The following is a 19,296-nucleotide window of genomic DNA, read 5'->3' as shown; positions in this document are numbered from 1 at the left end:
AACATCTAAACTAACCCTAAGGAGATATGCGATTGGTAGTGCAGTAATTGCAATGCAAAACAAGTTTGAGTAGTAGAATATCGCACGATCCTGTTCAGCCATGTTCGCCTAAAGGGTATAATGATTATAAACGCAAATTAATGTAAAATGAACGGTAATATCATGGCATTAAGGGTGAATGACGTATAAATGGAAAGATAAATGCCAAGATCCGAACGTCAACCCCGAATAAATCATCAAATTGATGTGAAACCCGCGCATATGTGGTACAGAATATATATGAAACACTAAAATGCGTACATAAAACCAAACAAACCCTTCTGGAGAGACGAGAGGCGGAAAACTCCGGAATCGGAATTGTTTTGAGTAGTCGCCTTGAGATTTTCATTTTCTGGCCTTGACTTTCCCAGCCTATAACCTAGAGTCTATGGAAATGAAAATTCCCCTAAAACGGCCGTTTGTATGCGAGATTTACGCCCGCGGAAAAGTATAAACTGAGGACGTCACACCACAGAGTACACATGGAGCTCAAAAGTGGAATCTCAGCCACTGGCCATAACGTAGAGTTGGTGCCGCCGTAGCTTGAAGCCAACTGGATGTAAAATGAGCCGCGATGAACGTTAAATCGCAACTATGTCTACTATTTATCGCAAAATGTTCCAATGGCCCACATTTGCATAAATTGAGGGGAAAGACACAAAATGAAGGGATTTACGCAAGTTCTTGCCTGGAAGGTCCCGCTGATTCCGGTATGTTTTCAGTATTTACAATGATTTGCAACCATTCTCACAGACGCCCCTGGCAAAGATTCCAGCAACTTGTCGATTGAGGAACAGGTAAGGGCGATGCATAGCATACGAAATGAGTTGTCTAAGCAAGCGTAGTGAGCAATGGCTACCTCTTGGAGCTCTTCTGTCTAGTAGGATTCTCACTGCGTATGTCCATAGACCAAAGCAGGTGACCTACCGACGTCAAAGACTAGGGAGTAGATCACTATGGAATGAGTGTAACGAGTGGAGTAGGGATGCGAATTCATCCTTAGATGAATGAGATGCCACTCTGAGATTCTCCAGTAGGCTCTTTCTTAGACTTATTAGGAGTATCTAGAAGAAGGATGAGTGAGTTACCATTATGAGATTCTTAACATTGAGTTGTCTAGTCCATCTTAGGGAAAAGGACTATCGTGAGAATGAAGAAGCGTAGGGTCTTTCAGAGAGCTTTAGAAATGAAGGCTCTGCAAGTATATTCACCAGTAACCATTGAGCTCTCACAGAAGCAAGATACTTATAATGGAACTTCTACTGGAAGTAGTAAGAACGTTACCATTAAAGTCACAAGTAACACAGATCCTCCCCCTGGTTTCTGTAAATATGTTCAAAAGATTGATTCTGGTCAAAAGTTTTGCATTGATAAGATCCAGCATACTTTATCTTCTGACTGCATTAATACTAAAACACTGGGACTTAATCCCCCTATAGACAACATTGTAGATGAAGTATCGGTGTACTATCAGGGTGCTTGTAGCACTTCAGATCCCCTCCTAATCTGCGTGAAATCCAGCAACTCTTATGGTTATTACTGCAAGGGAAAGGATGGATGCTGGTACAGGTATGCTTACAAGGAGGGAAATAATAATAGTGAAGGACTAGGTAAACTGCTTAATGAACTTAGTAGTGACCCAAATAAAGCACTTACCAGTAAGAACTTCTCTAGTGTTGTTACTGGTCATCTTGCTAAACTCCAATCTGATCATCCTAATTATGACTATTGGAAGGTACTATGAAATCCTAGTTTTGGAAGGATTCATCCATACTGACCATCTGCTCACACCAGTTGAGATATTGAAGAGGAAGAGAAAGGTACACAATGATGATCAAATTATGATGGGATATGGCCAAAGGGAAAACTGTGGATGTTGACATTTACAGAGGTTATGATGGAGACGACAAAATTCAATATTTTAATGGAAGAAAGTGCTATACTAGTAACAACGGAAAGGTATTCATCAGCCAAGTATTTGGGGCAGGTAGTACCAACTACAAACAACTCATACATACTCCAGAAGACGGTAAAGTTGGAACCATAAAGAGTCAGTATTATCTTCAATTCGTATCTCAACCATCCAATGAAACTAGTTTAACTGTATTCTACAGTAAAGATGATATAAAACATGAGACACCACTCATTGTTCAATTTGGTGAGAATAATTACTACATTACTTCAGATAGTACCCACTGGAGAAGTACTGGCAACATAGGCGTAGACCATATAAAGAAGAAGTTAGATGAGCAAAATTGTAAAAGACGCGGTTATCATGTTATAGACATTTCCAAGACAGGTAATCAACCTTATCCTTGTCCAAGCAGTTGTAATACTGCTACAATTGCTGTATCACCTCTTCAAAGATCTGATTATTCGTACTATACACATACTATTCATGGTAATATTGGAGAATTAAGAGAGAATGAAAAAGAACAAACTGGATTTAATTTAATTGGTAGAATATCCAATGCATATGTCTATTGGTCACAATGGGAAACGAAAAAACCTCTCCTTATATATTTGTCCGATGGAAAATGGTATAAAAGAAAAGGTCTGGATGAATCTATTTGGGAAACAGTATCTACAAATAGACCTGGTACTCTCTCCGACAGTACTAATATTTCCAAGATTCTCATTGAGTATTATGCTCCTACAGTTACAATAAATGTTGGAGACGGAAGGGGTCTTGAAGATAGAGGTTCAACTACATACAAAGATCAGGGTTCCCTTGGAAGAGAAGAAACTATTAATATCACAAGACATGATATAAAACTAGATGAAGGAAGTACTGAATATACTAGTTTTGTTAACTATGTTAATGATAGACCTGGTTTTAAAACTAGGGAGATTAAGCATAATAGTAACACACTAGATGGTATAAAACCAGATTATCCTCTCTATGCCATTACAGCATACTATTTTGGTCAAGATCCTTCAGACGAGAAGAAGCTTCTCCTTGTTGAACTGAAATTAAGTGGTGGTACCACATTTAAGTACTATCAAAAGGAAAATAAGGATGTACCTACATGGACAGAACTTAACAGGGGTGAAAAAGGAACTGATAGGCTACAAAATAAAGATCTAAAGGATAAACTTGACGCTCTTAAGAGGGAGCACGTCTCTGATCCACCTGCATCTGGACCTTCTGGAGGAGAGATAGCAGGTTACACTGCCACAGGTGTAATGACTCCACTGGCCACCGCTGAAGCAGTAAACTATACACTTGACACTGGGTGGAGTCTAATTAGAAGGGTACTTGCAATATTCACTGCTACCGTATAGAATGTTTCCTCCCTCTCTAGACTCCTCTCTTGTTGGTATACTAGAATGCTAGGATCAAGAGCCATTCCTTTTCTCAATAAACTTACATCTATAAACACTCGAAATATACATTACACCTTTTAACCATCCACACAAATATGCAGCTCAGAGAACTGGAAGAAGAAAAGGCGGTTTACAATCGCTTACAGCGTATGGTCAGACGGAGCGCGGATATGGAACTTCCAAAAACTACGGTAACAACACAATCGGTGTATCCCCCAGTTGATATGGACAGAGTCAAACCCCTTGAGACTCCATCTGCAAATTTGAGTTACAAGCCTATAAGACCTGAAATGAATGCCAACACTACGGAGGAATTCCTACCTAGTGTAATTCAAATGCCAGTATGCAAGAATGTGGAGGGGATAAAAACATCGTTCAAGATTAAAGACTATACTCAGGATGACAAAAAACCTATGGACGTTTGGTTGGTTGAGGTAAATAACAGGAGAGCTGCAAGAGGGCTTCCAAAGGTAACTCCTGATGACGAAGAATATAAAAAGGAACTTGAAGAAGTGATGAAGGAAAAGGAAGAAAAATGGAAGGATTTATTCAAATTCCCGGATCCAGATGAAATTGAAAAGACTTTTTACAGAAATCTAAAAAGGAACAGCAAGGGGTATGCAATTTTCAAGAAGGAGGATATAGACAAATTCTCTTATGAAGAAGTTAAGGAGGAGTTACGGAACAGAGGTTTTCGTACAGCTGGAGATGAAGAAATGGTTCGTGAAAGGTGAGAGTTTTGAGTAATAACTGAATCTAACTGTATTTAGGCTTGAAATGGCTCTGGAGGAAGAAGACGATGAATGGAGATACAAGCACATTGTTTCGCAACCTCTTAACAAGGATAATCAAAATTTATCCAAATATGCACGGGATAGATTGGCTAATATAGATAGAATGCTTAATGTAATTGAGGAAACAGGTTATGGAGGTGATTTGGCAATGATGTTAACGAGACTTAGAATGAGGACTGAACTTATCGAATTTAGGGAAGATCCGGTACGTTTATCATATAAATTCATCTATATGAGCTTCATCTCTGGTAAAAATCACATCTGCCCGCAGGTTGGCTATCTGAATCTTGACATAGAAGAGGACACAGAAGATTTGAGTGATGCGGAAATTGAAAAAATTAAAAATGCACCGGTAATCTACGACACTTACTTTTTCAATGAAATGAATAAGCCAGGTATCTAAAGTTTGTCTATATCCATGACATGTAGAAACGCAATTACCGGACTTGATAAGACCAACATTCAATCTCCAAGAGGATACAAGACACTCCGTACCGAACAGAACTCAGATGGACGAACCAGAAATCGCAGAAATGAAAAAACAGTACCTAACTATTGCTGGTGGCATACATGAGCAAACACTCCCAGAAATAGCTGAAAGATTTGAAGTTCCCGTAAACTTTCTAGGTGATGCATGCTGTAGACTGGGTGCCCATGCACCTGTATCCAAGGAATTACCCCTAAGAGCTTTAATTTCGTACAGTGCCATCTGGGATCTTTTGCAGTTTTTAAACATCGCAGACGGAATGGAAGTGGAATTATTGTATGCTCCATTTGAAATGGAAGAGATAGCAAAACGGCTCGAGGTTGATATCGAAGATATAATTGCCGCTTGTGAGGCGTTGGAGATCAAACTCCCCTTTGAAATGGAAACTAGACTTAATCTACACTGCCTTGCGGCCGTAGAAATTGTAATCAAAAAGTGGAAACGTGAAAAGGAGAAGGATAAAGAACCTGTAGTTGTAGAATGACCTCTTGCATAATTTTAATCAATATATGTATATAACGTTTAGATACATTCAAACTTCCGTATTATAAAGTTGGTGCCGATTGAGAATGTCATAAGAATCTGCATGCGTGTATAGCCCTCGATTTCCTATCTCACAGATTCCCAAACTATATTTGGAGCCAGTTACACTGGCTTGTCCCGTGTATTCCGTCTCGTGCATTCATACCTCTTGGTGCATTTCCACAAGTCAACCACATTTGGCAGTGACTTGAAAGGTGAATATCGAATCTTGTTCTCTGGAATTCTCTCAGGTATAACGTGTGTTTTGGAACAAGAGAGGATAGAGTGCTGTAAGTATAAACGGTATTGAATCAAGTTTCCAACTTGTACTGGTCAAACGTAAGCCATTCACACTTTGCAAATTCAAATGTGTTCTGGATGAATAAAACAGTGGGAATGAACTTGCAACTCTTAATTAACGTCTAGAAAAATTGCCTAGACAGAAAATGAGAATTTAGCTCTGGGACCTTTATAGTGAATCTGCGCCGCCAATTTTGTGCCTCCTCTAGTAGTCATCACAGGCCCTGGAAAATATCTAGAGAATGGCCTCATCTGGAAATCATCATCTTGCATGTTTATACGTAACTCATCTAGTATGCATTTAAACAAATTAAACTGGCATGAGCGTATGTATTACATGGATTTTTGGTACTCTATCTTCTAACTCTTCAGGAGTGCAAAGAGTGCTTATACCTCAATCTTCTCACTGCTCTTTAGAAGGCCATTTGTTACTTCCCTGCATACTCTTGGTAGCTGCACCGGCTTCTGCCTATAGACTCTAAATACATGCAATAGAAAAACTGTGTGGACGTAATTACAGCCTCTTCTTGAGGATTAAAAGTTAACATCCAGTTGGCATAATTGAGCTAAAAATGATGAAATGACTCTACATTTTTTCAACCAAGTACTCAGTCTAAAAAAATCAAAGTAAATAAATCGTCTTGTCTTCAATCATAACAATGGGATCACCCATCTGAAATGTGGTGATTATTCGTCTCCCATCCTTCATTATTTTATCCACTGAGATGTTGTCATTGCTGACGGACACCGTCTTGTCGAGTAGATTTTCGCATGCATCATCAATAACACAATCTTTCAAGTATATTTTACAAATGACAAGGTCCGTGTTGTAAATGTTTGGAATGAAGTAGTTTTTGGTCTGATTGTCATCAATGTACATGGCTACTACTGAATTAATATCCAATGGTTTTTCTAAATCCAAACTTATGCATTTCCGTTTAAACCTCTTGTAATTTGTTTTAGTCTCTAGGGAAGAACAAAGAGTTGAACCTGAAGAGCATTGTGATGAAGTCTGCTGTGCAGATGAAACGTCCCTATTAACTTTAGAAACGGTATCCCTGAAGTAATTTAGTTCTACAAACCCAATGAATTCCTCTACTTCAGTGTACTTCATAGGCCCTTTTGGCCCCGAAGTTCGTAAACTCACCCCAAGAGAAATACCAGGAATGTTGTAAGTACTGTTAATTCCCAAGTACGTTGTCCCACTGGGATTATAAACTATAATCAGGTTCCTGTACTCCAACAGCTCTGAATCTTCCTTAATAATAACCTTACCATCCACAACTTTTCCAATCTTGTATTTGTCATCGTATTCAGGTTTTATCTTCCAAGCAGAACCTAGAATTCCAAATCTCATGGAATAAAGCCGGATCTCATTTGGCGGAGTTTCTGAAATATCAACGGTAATACTCTTCTTCGGACCTGAACAATTGGACGGAAATAAATGCAAGAATGCGCAGGTGAATAAAAATTTTAACATTTTGTGTATTCTCACAGCTAGCTGTGCTGAGGTTGGATGCAATATCTGGTAGACTTAATTTACCCATGAACTCGAATTCTCTCGCGACAAAGTAATCAGGACTAGGAGGAAAATAAAACGTCGGAGAACCGCTACTACTAGAAGGTCTGAAAACGCCAAAAACCTACAGAGTAAGAAGCTGATGATATACAGGGTAATGTAGAATGACATACATCCAGACGGTTCGTCCATGAGTGGATCACAAATTTGACAAGTGAACATCTGTAAAATCTCGAGGCAGTGAATTTGTTCAGTTCAAAAATTAATAAGGGGTGAAAAGAAATTACAATTTTAAATGTGTAAAACTACATTCTACGCTTCAAGTGCCTCTTCATTGATGGCAACCTTCTCATCAGCGCCAGGTTCTCCACGTTTTCCGATTCCACTAACAATGATATCGATTCTCAGAAGCATACACGCCTAAATTTGTGTATAAAATAGTAGTAAAACAAACCGCTTCTATAGCACTTTTGAAGACTTGTGACTTTACTGCGAATGTATCGTAGATCTTTCTCTTCATGACATTGCAAACTTCACCAGTTTCACCATCAATTCCCATGTTGGACTCTCCACTAGCGTGTAAAGATAGTAGCTCTGTTACAACTTTCACGGGATTTGCTCCGCAATTTTGAGCCAAAGTCCTTGGTATAACCTCAAAGGCCTTTGCTGCAGTACGATATGCCCAGCGCTTCAACCCTGTTTTCTCTTCCAACTTTCTGGACAAGACAGTTGAAACCTCGAGTTCAGATGCTCCACCACCCGGAAGGAGTTTACCGTCAAGTAGAATGTTTCTGCAGACATTCATTGCGTCATGGAGGTTCCTCTCCATCTCATTTAACACGTCCTTAGAAGATCCCCGGAGAACTATAGAGCATGCCTTTGGATCTTTACAATTTACAAAGTAAGAGTAATACTCATCACCAATTTTTCTGACCTCAAATAAGCCACAATTATTACCCACATCTTGGCTCATTGCCTCTTCAGTTCTGTTTACAATCGTTGCTCCAGTTACTTTTGCAAGTCTATTGGCATCGGTCTTGCGTACTCTACGCAAGCAACTTATATTTGCTCTGCTTAAAAAGTGTTGAGCTAAATCAGATACCCCCTTCTCTGTAACAACAACGTTACATCCGGTGCTTATAATATTTTGACACATTTTTTGTACTTCTTGCTCTTCCTGCTCCAACAGTTTTGTCCAACCAGCTTCATCTGTTATATCAACAATCGTTTGTGATTCTCCCTTTTTATACTCCAATGTACAGTCCAATATTAGGACCCGTGGATTCTCAATTCTTCTAGCCATTTTAGCATGAGTTACATCTTTAGCGATTATAACGCCGTCAAGTACGCAAGAATCTTCCAAAAAGCCTCCAGGTATCTTTTCTACCTTGGCGTACCTTTTAACATCAATGGTATTTCTTCCATCAGCACCTGTTACCTTTACCTTTGTAACAGCTTGTAAAGCAAGTTCACTAACTAGAGGTCCCCAGCGAGATGAAAACTTGGTTTCAAGGCATGATTCTATCACGCTCTTTACTCCCTCTCTATCATTCAAATCTATCTTGACAGATATGTCCTCTAAAACAGCAAGGGCATCTTCTAAGGCCTCCATATAACCCGAAACTATAACAGTTGGATGAATTTCACGAGTCAAAAGAGGTTCCGCATTCGCCAAAAATTGGCCACAGAGTATAACACAACTGGTTGTTCCATCACCGACTTCTTCGTCTTGTGAACGACTAAGCTCAATTAAAGATTTTGCAGCTGGGTTTGCGACATCAATCTGTATGTTTTGTATAATTTATGTATGTACATGAGGGGATCTGTAAAGATGAATACAACAAGAGAGGAGTATAGAGGGGAGAGTCTCTAGCATCTACCACAGGTAGGGAGAACATACTGCATTAAATCCATAGGGAGTAGTCATGGGAATCAGGAGCACCTTTGGGGGATCTTTACATCACACTAGGCGTACCACAGGGTCAAAGAAATATTTGTACCAGACCCATACGGCAAGACCTCCTAATCCGGTTCCACCGATTCCACTTCCAACAGATGACCCAACGATTGTGGTAGTCGCATCCTTAGATGCCTCGGGAAATTGTATCTTCTTAAGTTTCTCGAGTTCTTCCTTTAGAGAGGATCCAACAAGTTGTTCAGCTTTTCCTCTAGATCCAAGATATTTAGACCATGTAGGTGCATCTCTTTTCGCCATTTCATAATACTTGTATTTCGTTTCTCTCTCACTAACAACCAGTTCTACCAGGAGAAGATTAGGCAGATTGGGACGGTCTCCTAGATAGTATGCTGAGACACTATCAAGAGTGTAAGAAGATTCTATACCATTCAAAGTAGTTCCATGCTTAATTTCACTCATTCTAAATGGTGTGCCCCTGAAAGAATACTGCCATCTGTAATATCCATTACCGATGTGACTGAGTAGTACAGCCATCTTTATATTTATATTAGTACTTCCATCACGGTATGTATAAGTGTATGTTCCGGATGTGTTTGAGAGATCGAGAGAAATTTGAGGGGTAGGAAGAGTAGATGAGGCTTGATTAGGAGATCTAGGTTTAGTAGATACTTCAATCCAGGCATTTCCATCATCAGCGCTTTTTCTGAAGTATCTCTGCGGATGACTTTGATGGAGAATGAAGATAGGCTTTGTTTCACCAGGCTTATCCCAGTATACTTTGACAGTTTGTACACCATTTAGAGATGGAAGTCCAGCTTGCCAATTGCTACCATCCTTGAAACTAGTCACTGAGAAAGTGTTAGAACCAATAGAATGTTCATAATATGTATAGTCAGATGTGAGAGAAGATGAAAATACTGAGATATGCTGGACGAGACAACGTGGACAGTTATAGCCGTTATTATTCTTGTATGAGAGATTTACAACATGTAATTGGCGTCTTTGGCAGTTCTGTTTATCAAGATTCTGTTTGAGAGTGTGGGTAGTTATGCTACTCTGCTTATTCCAACTATAACCATTTGTGGTAGTGTAGTAGACATCTCTGTTTCCAAATTGGACAATGAGTGGACTTTCATGAGTTTTATCAGATAAAGAGTAGAAGACCGTTACACTTGCTACATCATATTGTTTAGGTAAGAATAGTGCGAGATAGCTACCATTTTTTATAGTTCCAACTTTACCTTTTACTGGAGTATGTATAATCTTTCTGTATGTCCCTTCTACGTCAGGATACCATTCATCCGTTAGGTCTACTCTTCCACTATTACTTTCATAATAGTATCCTCCTCTATCATCTTGCGTAACTGCTTGATCTCCAAGTCCTCCAGGATATCTGCTAATGTCTATTGTAACAGGTTTGGAGTGTGATCCTCCCATCTATCATCGTTGCGGGGATGATCCATTGTACACCAATCTACCATATTATCCTCCAATCATCCTTTCACAATCCTCACTATTCACCCATGGTAGTAATCCATTAATGTCTCAACTGGTATATTTCCAGTGTAAGGGGAAATGCACACCTTGTCTAGTAATGCAAAGTGTCAAATTCTTACAATTTGGAAATCACAAAACCTGCTCCCATCATACCCTTTCTATAAACTCTCTTGTTGTTGCCTAAAGCGTCTCTAAATAGCATTACATACCTCTCTGAGTATCGAATTCCCATCGTTGGTGATTACGATACCACCCATTGGATCTAGAAGCATCTTTAGCATGGACCGTGGTCCTAGTGTTGTCCTGACAATCTCACTAAGTGCCTTGGATGCTTGGATAGTTGCTAACTGTGCCTTCCTGTCGCTTTCCTTGCGAACTGTGGGCTTAAAGACCAAAACTGTCGGCTGTTGTTGCATCATTTTGGGGCCCTTGACTGTTCTCTAACGTTTCAGGCGGGTTTTCCGAATTCACTCTGAAATTTTCAAGCGAAAAACGCAGCTACAGACTTTGAGTATAATCTGTGGTATATGTGATAGCTGCGGTGGATTCTTGGCAACTGTGTATACGCAGCTCGGTGTATGGAAAATTTTCAAATGTTTAAAACACTGACGAACTCCTCCTCCGGTGAGCTCACATTTCTCTAGTGGGGAGTACGTACCGGGTCTACACATTTTCAACCCCGAAGTGAACTTTGCCAGCCATACCACACAAGAATTTTTTCTTCACACGTGTGGTGAATTTTCACTTTTCGCAATAGTCTGACGAGCTTCCCCAGGATAGACAAGTCGTTATTGTCCACGAGGCATTCACGGCAGAGAAGAAGTTGTCCATTCCGTTGTTAGCGCAAAACTCTCTGGAAAGGACCAATTTTGATACTACGCAACCTGTAGAGTTTTGTTCAACTGTGGTTCTCTGGACCGATTTACGGGGCAAAGTACGAATATACAGAAGATAGCGTGCGTTATTTTTGTTCTTACGTCACATTTGTACCTCAAAGAGACAAATTTACCATTTTTGAGAGTAAAGAACTGCCAGTGGTATTGCTGACGCGTTCCTGCTACTGGCTGGGCTATTTGCGGTTCCGATTCGCTGCTCATTAGATTTGCAAAGTGAAAACTCAGTTGGTTAAATCACCTCTTGATCAGATATAGACGCTTCTCGACAAGTTTTACGTGGCCATGTCTAACATACGCTGCTGACTTATTTGGATAACCGCAATTGTGTAGCAAACGCAATGAACTTGGACTCCATCAAGATTCCGCTTCATAAAGACAAACAGTGCACAGGTGTTAAACAAAATGAAGGTGATAGTGAACTTACGGTGGTATCTATATTCGCAAAGAAGGTAGAAAATCATGCTCAATCTTTGAATGGTAATGATATTGACAACTTTGCATCAGGCAAAATGCAGTCAGAGCTAAAGGGAAATGATAATGCCACTCATACAGATAAACAAACAAAGAAACGTAGGAAATTGAAACAAAGACAACTGTCAAATGGTGGGTTCAAATTCGTGTTTTTACATGTATCCCTCATTCTCTATTCATTCAATATGCAGAATCGCAATCTTCTGACTCTGATTCCCCTCCAACTCCACATGAGACTAAAGAGGAAGTAAGACAGCAAAAGGAGGAAGCACGGCAAAGAAGACACATTATGGCAAACTTGGAGGCTTTGGAATTAAGTTTCAAGGTTTCACAGGCAGTTTTGGCTACTCTTTCATCTGGAATGTGCTTGGATGCGAATTCTTCCGAGACAAACGTGTTGTCTAATTCAATAGTCAGTGGAAGTTGCAGATTTACACAGTCATTTGGAGATTTGAGTATATTTGAAAGGGCTCCAATGTTTTCAAAACTTAAAATTTATCAAAAATGTGGAGTTCATTGGTTGGCATTGCTTCATTCCGTGGAGAATGCAAACGGTATATTGGCAGATGAAATGGGATTGGGTAAAACAGCCCAAACATGTGTGTTTTTAAGTTGGTTGTACATGTTGGAAGATTTACACTCATCATTAATCATAGTACCCACGACTATTTTAGATTCATGGGTATCTGAGCTTGAGAGGTGGGCTCCAAATTTAGCTGGAAAAATAATAAAGTATCATGGAACCCAAAATGTTCGTTTCAAGATTGCAGATCAGGTACTTGAAAGAGTAGAAGATGGTGAATCTCTCATTATTGTATCAACACTTGGGACATTATCTTCAAAGGAGGACATTCGGATATTCCGTGAATTAAACGAATTCGAGTACCTTATAGTGGATGAGGCACATGCCCTCAAAAACTCAGAAACCATTGCCTATAGGAGATTAAATAACTCTTTTAATATCACACACAGATTGCTACTCACAGGAACACCGGTACAAAATAGGTCAGACGAACTTTGTAATTTGCTCCAGTTTGCAATGCCTGATGTATTTGATCAAGCAAGGGTAGAAGAGGGTATTAGGTATCTCGCAGAGAATGAGGAAGATGCGATCGATATGCGTCCCAGTCTTAAAGACTATTTACGCGGTATAAAATCGCATTTTAGGTTTACAAAGTCTCTAGATACGACCTCTATGTCGAAATCATCAATAGACGAGGGTTCTGTAGCAGCAATAAACTCCATTGGTATAGAAAATCGCAAATTAAGACGATTAGACTCTGTAGACACACCAAAGAATGAATCAGAAACTCCATTGACCCAAAATGAAGCAAAGACAGAACTAGAGGGTGTCAAAATGGAGAATGTAGCTGATACTCAGTCAATACCACTTGAACTCCGTATTCTTCAGGGTCTTGTTGCACCATTCATCCTCAGAAGGCTTAAGCGCGCGGTTATTCATGAATTGCCTCCAAAGTATACTCACATTGTAAAGTGTAAAATGACCGAAACACAGCACAAGCTCTATCAAAGTGAGGTGGATTTGCGGGTTCAATCAAACAAAAATGAATCGGCTCTGCGTTCAATTTGTAGTGGATTTTTGGCTTCTATGGATGTGCAGTCTACGGAGGCACAGAATATCCAACCCATGCAAGATGAAGGATATCTAGAGTCTACGAAAGATACAAAGACCCCAGACGAGACAGAATCATCTGATTTCAATCTCAGGCGTGACGATTCATTCATAAAATCATTAATCTTCCGATTGAGAAGGATTTGTAACCATCCACTTTTGGTACAAGGATGTTTTTATGATGAAGACAAGATGAAAGTTATTGTAGACCATTTTGCTTCAAAAGTTGAAGGTTTTTGTGAAACAACCCGTGAAAGAGTAGACAAGGAGATTAGGAATTGGTGTGACTTTGAAGTTCATAGAGCCATCAGAGGTATAGTGGAGGCTGGAGATAAAGCACTTGCACATCTCCAGATACCCCCTGAAATGTTTTTGCAATCTGCAAAAGTTTTGCAATTGTTTGAGATCATAAATGATGAAGAAAAAGTTCTTGTATTTTCTCAATTTACCACTTACTTGGATGTTATAGAGGAATGCTTAGCCATAAATGGAAACGTGCAGTTTTTGCGTCTAGACGGGGCTCTACCGGCCAAAGATCGTAGAGATGTTGTTAATCGTTTTGTTGATGATCCAAAAGTCAAGGTTCTCCTAATATCTACGAAAGCTGGTGGATTAGGTCTAAATTTGACTGTAGCAAAGACAGTTGTTCTTATGGACCAGGATTGGAATCCACATAATGATGCACAGGCAGAAGATAGGGCACACAGAATTGGTCAAACAAAACCTGTACATGTGCACAGATTGTGCTGTGAAAATTCTGTGGAAGAATATATTCTTGAGTGCTGCAAACGGAAGTTACGGCTAGATGACGCATTTGGAGGAAAAATGCACGAAGGATAAGTAGACTATAACTTGCTATCGCACATGCGTTTTACGCACTAGACTCTATCTTTATCACTCTGATCCAATTTAAATGGTAAATAACTAATTAACCTGCCCTAGGTGTAGGGGTTGGTTTATATGTGCTATCTTTGGTTTATACCCTCGTAGACCCCTACGGGTTTTCTGTAGGTACTCTCTAAGAAACGAGGTTGATAGATTAATGCTGAATTTTATCGCCGTTGTCTTTTAAAGAGTGGTTTCTACTACCTACCAAGGGTAGATGAGTAAACTGCATTATATCCATAGGGAGTATCCTAGAAGGGTCTTTTTAGGAGCAGTAGGATTAGTAGGATCCTAGGAGCTTTTTGATACGACTCCTTTTAGGGCATCCCATTTCAACAAATTTCTTATCATAATCTTCCTTATCAATAGAGACCCAGCCATCAGCAGTCTTCTCAAAGTACTCCTTTTTGTATTTGAAGGAGCCGACATCTGCATAAATGGCAAGTATAGAGGAATTTCCCTTTGTATGAGATTGTACGAATACATATATTTCCCTTCCAGAAGCGCTCCATATAGAACTCTGGTCGTCAACAACTTGATGGAGGATAGGATTACCTTTCTTTGGGTAATAAGTCTTCTTCTCCACTCCATTCTTACTAGCCTTGACAATGTCTACTTTTGTTTCATCTGGTTTTGAAAGATCCAGAGTAACTCTTTGTCCAGCTGACTTAGTAACCGGAGCTGCTGGTTTACCCTGAACACCTTGTGGAATAGGTTGAAGATTTTGTTCCTTCTGTTGTTCTTGTGGTTGATTCTGAGCATGTGTAGAAGGAGTCTGTTTCTCTGCTTCCTTTAGTCCTCCTTTGCCACCATCACCTCCACAGTAACTCAGTCTTACCAAACATACCGTCCATAGTACTGCTAGAACCTTCATCTTGCAGAGTCTTTTAAGAATAGAAAATAGAGTCTCAGTATAAGCAAAGAGTAGCTATAACCGGTTAAAACAATAGACAACAACGCGCATGCACTCTTGATGTCTTACTAGAAAATACGAAATAGGCGTAACATGGGAAATAGAACAAGGAATACAAAGAATATAAGCCTTGACAAGTCAGGGGTACAAGTAATCCACAAGATATCTTGGATCAGTTAATGATATTGTGGAGACATCTACTGGGAATGGAACCCAGGAATGTAGGGGTTAATGGGGTCCGTATTTGTTTATGTATGCATTTATTCATCCAGATAGTCAACTATTACCTGGATACTCTCATGCTTGTGGGTTGGTGATCACAGTATTGTCTGTACTGTTAGATAATCCATACTCAGACGTAGCTGGAAGAATAGAGCCAGGAACGAGTGCTAGAAATACCCTTTTATTTTTCTACTTTATAAGCTAAATAAGTCGTTAATATTCTATCATTTACAAGATAATCACATAACCTTCACCAAGGTGTCAGTATATCAATGCCACTCCATCCTCCTGTCAAAGTGTCCTCTCTATGCAAAGGTACTTTCAGCAGACAGGTGAATGAAAAAGATGTTCTCCTATAAAAGTTCAAAGGTAATGACATGTCCCGAGCAATGTACTCCATTAGAACAACCACTCAGTATGGCTTCCCTAGTCTCCATACTGGAGAGTCCATAGAGTCTCATATTTGTCTAACCCAAGGGTCTCCGTAGACTTCCCAAGAGTATCATTATATTAAGCGTACACGAGGGTCTCTATAATATCGTTTGTAGAGTTTCCGTCCAAATACAGCGAGAATTACAGTGCCAGTGAGAATAGCAGTAACTCCAAGACCAAGAGCTACTTTCCAAGAAGAGTCTTGATTAGAGCCTTTCCAGAGACCAATACCAGCAATAGCGAGAACAACGGCAACAAGTATTAGTAGATGGGTTATCAACTTGTTCATCAGCTTTAGTAATAGCAGGTGACATTCTCCTAGCTTACTATCTTCTCAGAAGTGGTAGGGTTATATGTTTTTATGAAAAGTAGGAGGGGAAGCCATGACAAACTACATTAACCTTATATACTCCAGTAGAGGTGTCTCAATACGATCAAATTGCGATTCACATCCGTCTATAGTATGAGTAAGAGAATAGAACTGATGAGAGTAATTGTCCTTCCACAGGAACCATACCCATCATCCAATAGTACTTCCTCCATCTAGCCGTACCTCCTCATCCATACATTCATCCTCCCTCACAACTAACTCACTGTCTGGCAGTATGGAAGACATTCCAGTACTTATGGACTGCATTAGTCCATGAGAGAGCTTCTACTGGAATAAACATGCCTAGACCAGAAAAACAATTTTTAAATACAGGGTTGGCAGACGGTTCTGTTGTGTTTGTAAGATACATACTTTTTTATGATGACTAGTGTTTATAGTGTTCGCTATCTAGATCTAGTATGGATGATGGAAGCTTCTGGAATCTCAAGTTAGGGTACCATAGCTGAGACTCTGCCTACTATGTAAATCCTTCCGGAATAGGTACTGACAAACAAGTGGGTAAATACTGCACAGAATGCACCGGAGGAAACAAATGTACCCGAAACTGTCAATGCGGCAACTGCAATCCTAGAGGAGTAGGAGCCTGTAAACCCAACCTATGTACATCTACTAACTGCCAATGCTGTAAAGACAATGATGGTGGTGCTATCTCCTCTTTCAACACATTTACTTCACAATTCTTAATGATCATCTTGGCCTTTACCGGAGATGGTTATTTGAAGACTTACTCCAAGTATGAGCATGATCGTAGTAAATGGCCAACTAAAGACTGTGGGTTCTTTAAGTCCTTAGGATACTGGACATGGAATGGAATGAAGGTGGCATGCAAGAGTGTTAAGTCCTCCTTTACCACTAATGTCAGATGCAAGGTCTTGGGTAAATCAGAGGCCCTACTCATTGTTTATGAAGATACTCCACCTGAGGACGACGATCCCTTTTTTGATCTACCATTCATTAAGAAGAAAGAAGAGGTCGAATGCACACCATATCCTTTTGTGCCTCCTTACTAATTGTAAAATATACACACTCGTCAGTCCGTGCTAAATGTGCACGTTATTTTAACTCATTACACTTTTTGTTATGAACCATCTACTACGTACTCTACGTTTTATGCGCATGTTATTATGTCAACTCATACTATGTTTAGTTACTGTGCATATATTATTCATTGTTGTCTTGCTAAAGACATTGGGGGTCTCTGACTGGATGTCTGGTGTGTGGTAGATTTATAGATTTTAAATTTGTTACACCATAAAAGCTATTTAAAAAGATTAAATGATTTTAGACCGTGATAGATGATGAAAGAGATAATACAAGCGTTTAACGGAGTGAAGGCTCTCAACTTTTGGAACATCTACTAGCATTTTACAAGTATGAAATGTGGAAAAAAATGACCAGAAGAAAACTTTATTGAACCTCATTTCATTTTTACGAATATTTTCATCTCATTAGCCTAAAACAACTGTTTATTCTACAGTTCATTTGTTCAAGTGAGAAATGATTGAATCAGATAGAATGGACGAGACCACATGCAAGGAAGCCTTTAGATTTATAGGCAAATGACCATCTTTGGCTAATCTCTCTACTGTTCTTGTCATATCTCTTCTCTGCATCCAAAGAATTTATGGTACAGGAATTAACAACTTCTCGATAATTTATGCATGTGACCCCACGGGTCATTTTGACGGAATTAAAGGTTACCCACAATGTTGCATACAGAACATTATACAAATTATTTGACTCGTCTTATTTAGTGTAGAAGAATAAAACGGTCCTTTTGTCTATTCGTGTAAAATTGGAAAAGATGAAAATGATGACTTTGTTGTTCTGTATTTTCCATTTCTTCATGAACATTATTTCATGTAATCCTACTGAGCCCATTTTAATCAAGTACATACTCGATCTTTCAGAAATACAGCCCGGCACTCTGGTTCATAGTTACAGCTATGGCGGAGTAGAGTATTCCTCATACCGCCCTAACTTTGATGGGAAGTTTGTCAAGGTGACGGACGGAGATATCGACCTGTGGGATTCAGCAGGAGGTGGAACCTGCTTAGAAGCTTGGACACACACCTTAGATAATTGCACTCTGCTTCGTTTAGTAATCACTCTTTTAGACGGTATAAACAGATTCTTCTTTGTTGAGAAGGTTAATGGAACGTGGAATCAAGTTGACTCTGCATATTACGCGAACAAAATTGAAGCTATGCTTAAGAATTCCTCTGATAGCGTAATGATCGATGTCGGAAATCCAGATTATACAACGTGTGAAGTTATTAGATTTTCAAAGTATAACATCTCGAATTTTGTGGGCTATCCACTCGCAAGTTTCAAGCCCAGAAGATTGATGTACAATAACTTTCTAATTTGGGAATCAGACGATTACTATTGCACGCATTTTGCCCTGGCAGTTGCTGACCAAAAGGCTATAGCTGAGATTCATATCGAGGACGATAACAAATTGCCCGTAAAATTGTACTTTTCGTTCTTTGGAACCGGATGGATTCGTGCTTCTCGCGATGAGTTTCTCATATGGAACAGTATGATTATCGCCGAAGTGACTAAAAAGGACATGAAGAAACAACGTTACATGCCAATTGACATCGATGGAAGGGTAGATTCCAAAAATGCCTTAGTTTCCATGTATCGTTTGGATATGACTCCTGTGATTGACATCAAGCCGTCCCCAAAGCTTATAGTAAACGCCATTACCAGTATGAACGAGCCAATTTGGAAAGCTGGGGAAGATGAGAGATGTCTGAATGTGAAAAAGATTATTTGTCCCAACGGACTGTCGATCATTGCTCTCACTATCAAGGACTTTACTGGATACCAGAGAAAGTACTTTCAGAGAAGGGACTTTTACGAACCTATGAGTGAGGAGGAGTATAATGCCCAAGTTTCACTCATCTCCAATTCTGGGATCAAGAAAGATTCTTAATATATAAATCTTTACGTATAGATGTTAGCACACTCCTAATGTGAGACGATACAGCTGCAGTAAGAAGACGAGTCAAAACTGTTCGTTTCTACAGACAACCAGAGGATCC

General features: G+C 39.5%; 7 protein-coding genes across 7 annotated transcripts; 4 read left to right on the top strand and 3 right to left on the bottom strand.

Annotated features, from left to right (window-relative positions):
• Positions 1–548: 548 nt before the first annotated feature.
• Positions 549–5,131, top strand: BEWA_002920 (hypothetical protein; the record flags this gene model as incomplete). The annotated part of the gene is made up of 6 exons (XM_004830494.1): positions 549–749; positions 793–836; positions 3,468–4,096; positions 4,137–4,365; positions 4,432–4,555; positions 4,590–5,131. The coding sequence occupies exons 1-6, from the start codon at positions 614–616 to the stop codon at positions 5,129–5,131; spliced, it is 1,704 nt and encodes a 567-aa protein (XP_004830551.1). The 5' UTR covers positions 549–613.
• Positions 5,132–6,091: 960 nt separating this feature from the next.
• On the bottom strand, positions 6,092–6,949 carry BEWA_002910 (hypothetical protein; the record flags this gene model as incomplete). Its single annotated transcript, XM_004830493.1, has 1 exon — positions 6,092–6,949. The coding sequence occupies one exon, from the start codon at positions 6,947–6,949 to the stop codon at positions 6,092–6,094; it is 858 nt and encodes a 285-aa protein (XP_004830550.1).
• Positions 6,950–7,300: 351 nt separating this feature from the next.
• On the bottom strand, positions 7,301–10,822 carry BEWA_002900 (chaperonin containing t-complex protein 1, gamma subunit, putative; the record flags this gene model as incomplete). Its single annotated transcript, XM_004830492.1, has 3 exons — positions 7,301–7,408; positions 7,443–8,771; positions 10,613–10,822. 3 exons carry the CDS (start codon positions 10,820–10,822, stop codon positions 7,301–7,303), a joined length of 1,647 nt encoding a protein of 548 aa, XP_004830549.1.
• Positions 10,823–11,637: 815 nt separating this feature from the next.
• BEWA_002890 (helicase family member protein) lies at positions 11,638–14,243 on the top strand (the record flags this gene model as incomplete). The annotated part of the gene is made up of 2 exons (XM_004830491.1): positions 11,638–11,902; positions 11,962–14,243. The coding sequence occupies 2 exons, from the start codon at positions 11,638–11,640 to the stop codon at positions 14,241–14,243; spliced, it is 2,547 nt and encodes an 848-aa protein (XP_004830548.1).
• Positions 14,244–14,568: 325 nt separating this feature from the next.
• Positions 14,569–15,162, bottom strand: BEWA_002880 (signal peptide-containing protein; the record flags this gene model as incomplete). Its single annotated transcript, XM_004830490.1, has 1 exon — positions 14,569–15,162. The coding sequence occupies one exon, from the start codon at positions 15,160–15,162 to the stop codon at positions 14,569–14,571; it is 594 nt and encodes a 197-aa protein (XP_004830547.1).
• Positions 15,163–16,524: 1,362 nt separating this feature from the next.
• BEWA_002870 (hypothetical protein) lies at positions 16,525–17,256 on the top strand (the record flags this gene model as incomplete). The annotated part of the gene is made up of 2 exons (XM_004830489.1): positions 16,525–16,570; positions 16,760–17,256. The coding sequence occupies 2 exons, from the start codon at positions 16,525–16,527 to the stop codon at positions 17,254–17,256; spliced, it is 543 nt and encodes a 180-aa protein (XP_004830546.1).
• Positions 17,257–18,050: 794 nt separating this feature from the next.
• Positions 18,051–19,187, top strand: BEWA_002860 (signal peptide-containing protein; the record flags this gene model as incomplete). The annotated part of the gene is made up of 1 exon (XM_004830488.1): positions 18,051–19,187. The coding sequence occupies one exon, from the start codon at positions 18,051–18,053 to the stop codon at positions 19,185–19,187; it is 1,137 nt and encodes a 378-aa protein (XP_004830545.1).
• Positions 19,188–19,296: the final 109 nt, after the last annotated feature.

This window comes from Theileria equi, chromosome 3 (assembly GCF_000342415.1).
Source record: "Theileria equi strain WA chromosome 3, complete sequence".
In the NCBI taxonomy this organism is placed as follows: Eukaryota; Apicomplexa; class Aconoidasida; order Piroplasmida; family Theileriidae; genus Theileria; species Theileria equi.
The sequence above is the reverse complement of the archived record's forward strand: the minus strand, read 5'-3'. Positions and strand labels throughout refer to the sequence as shown.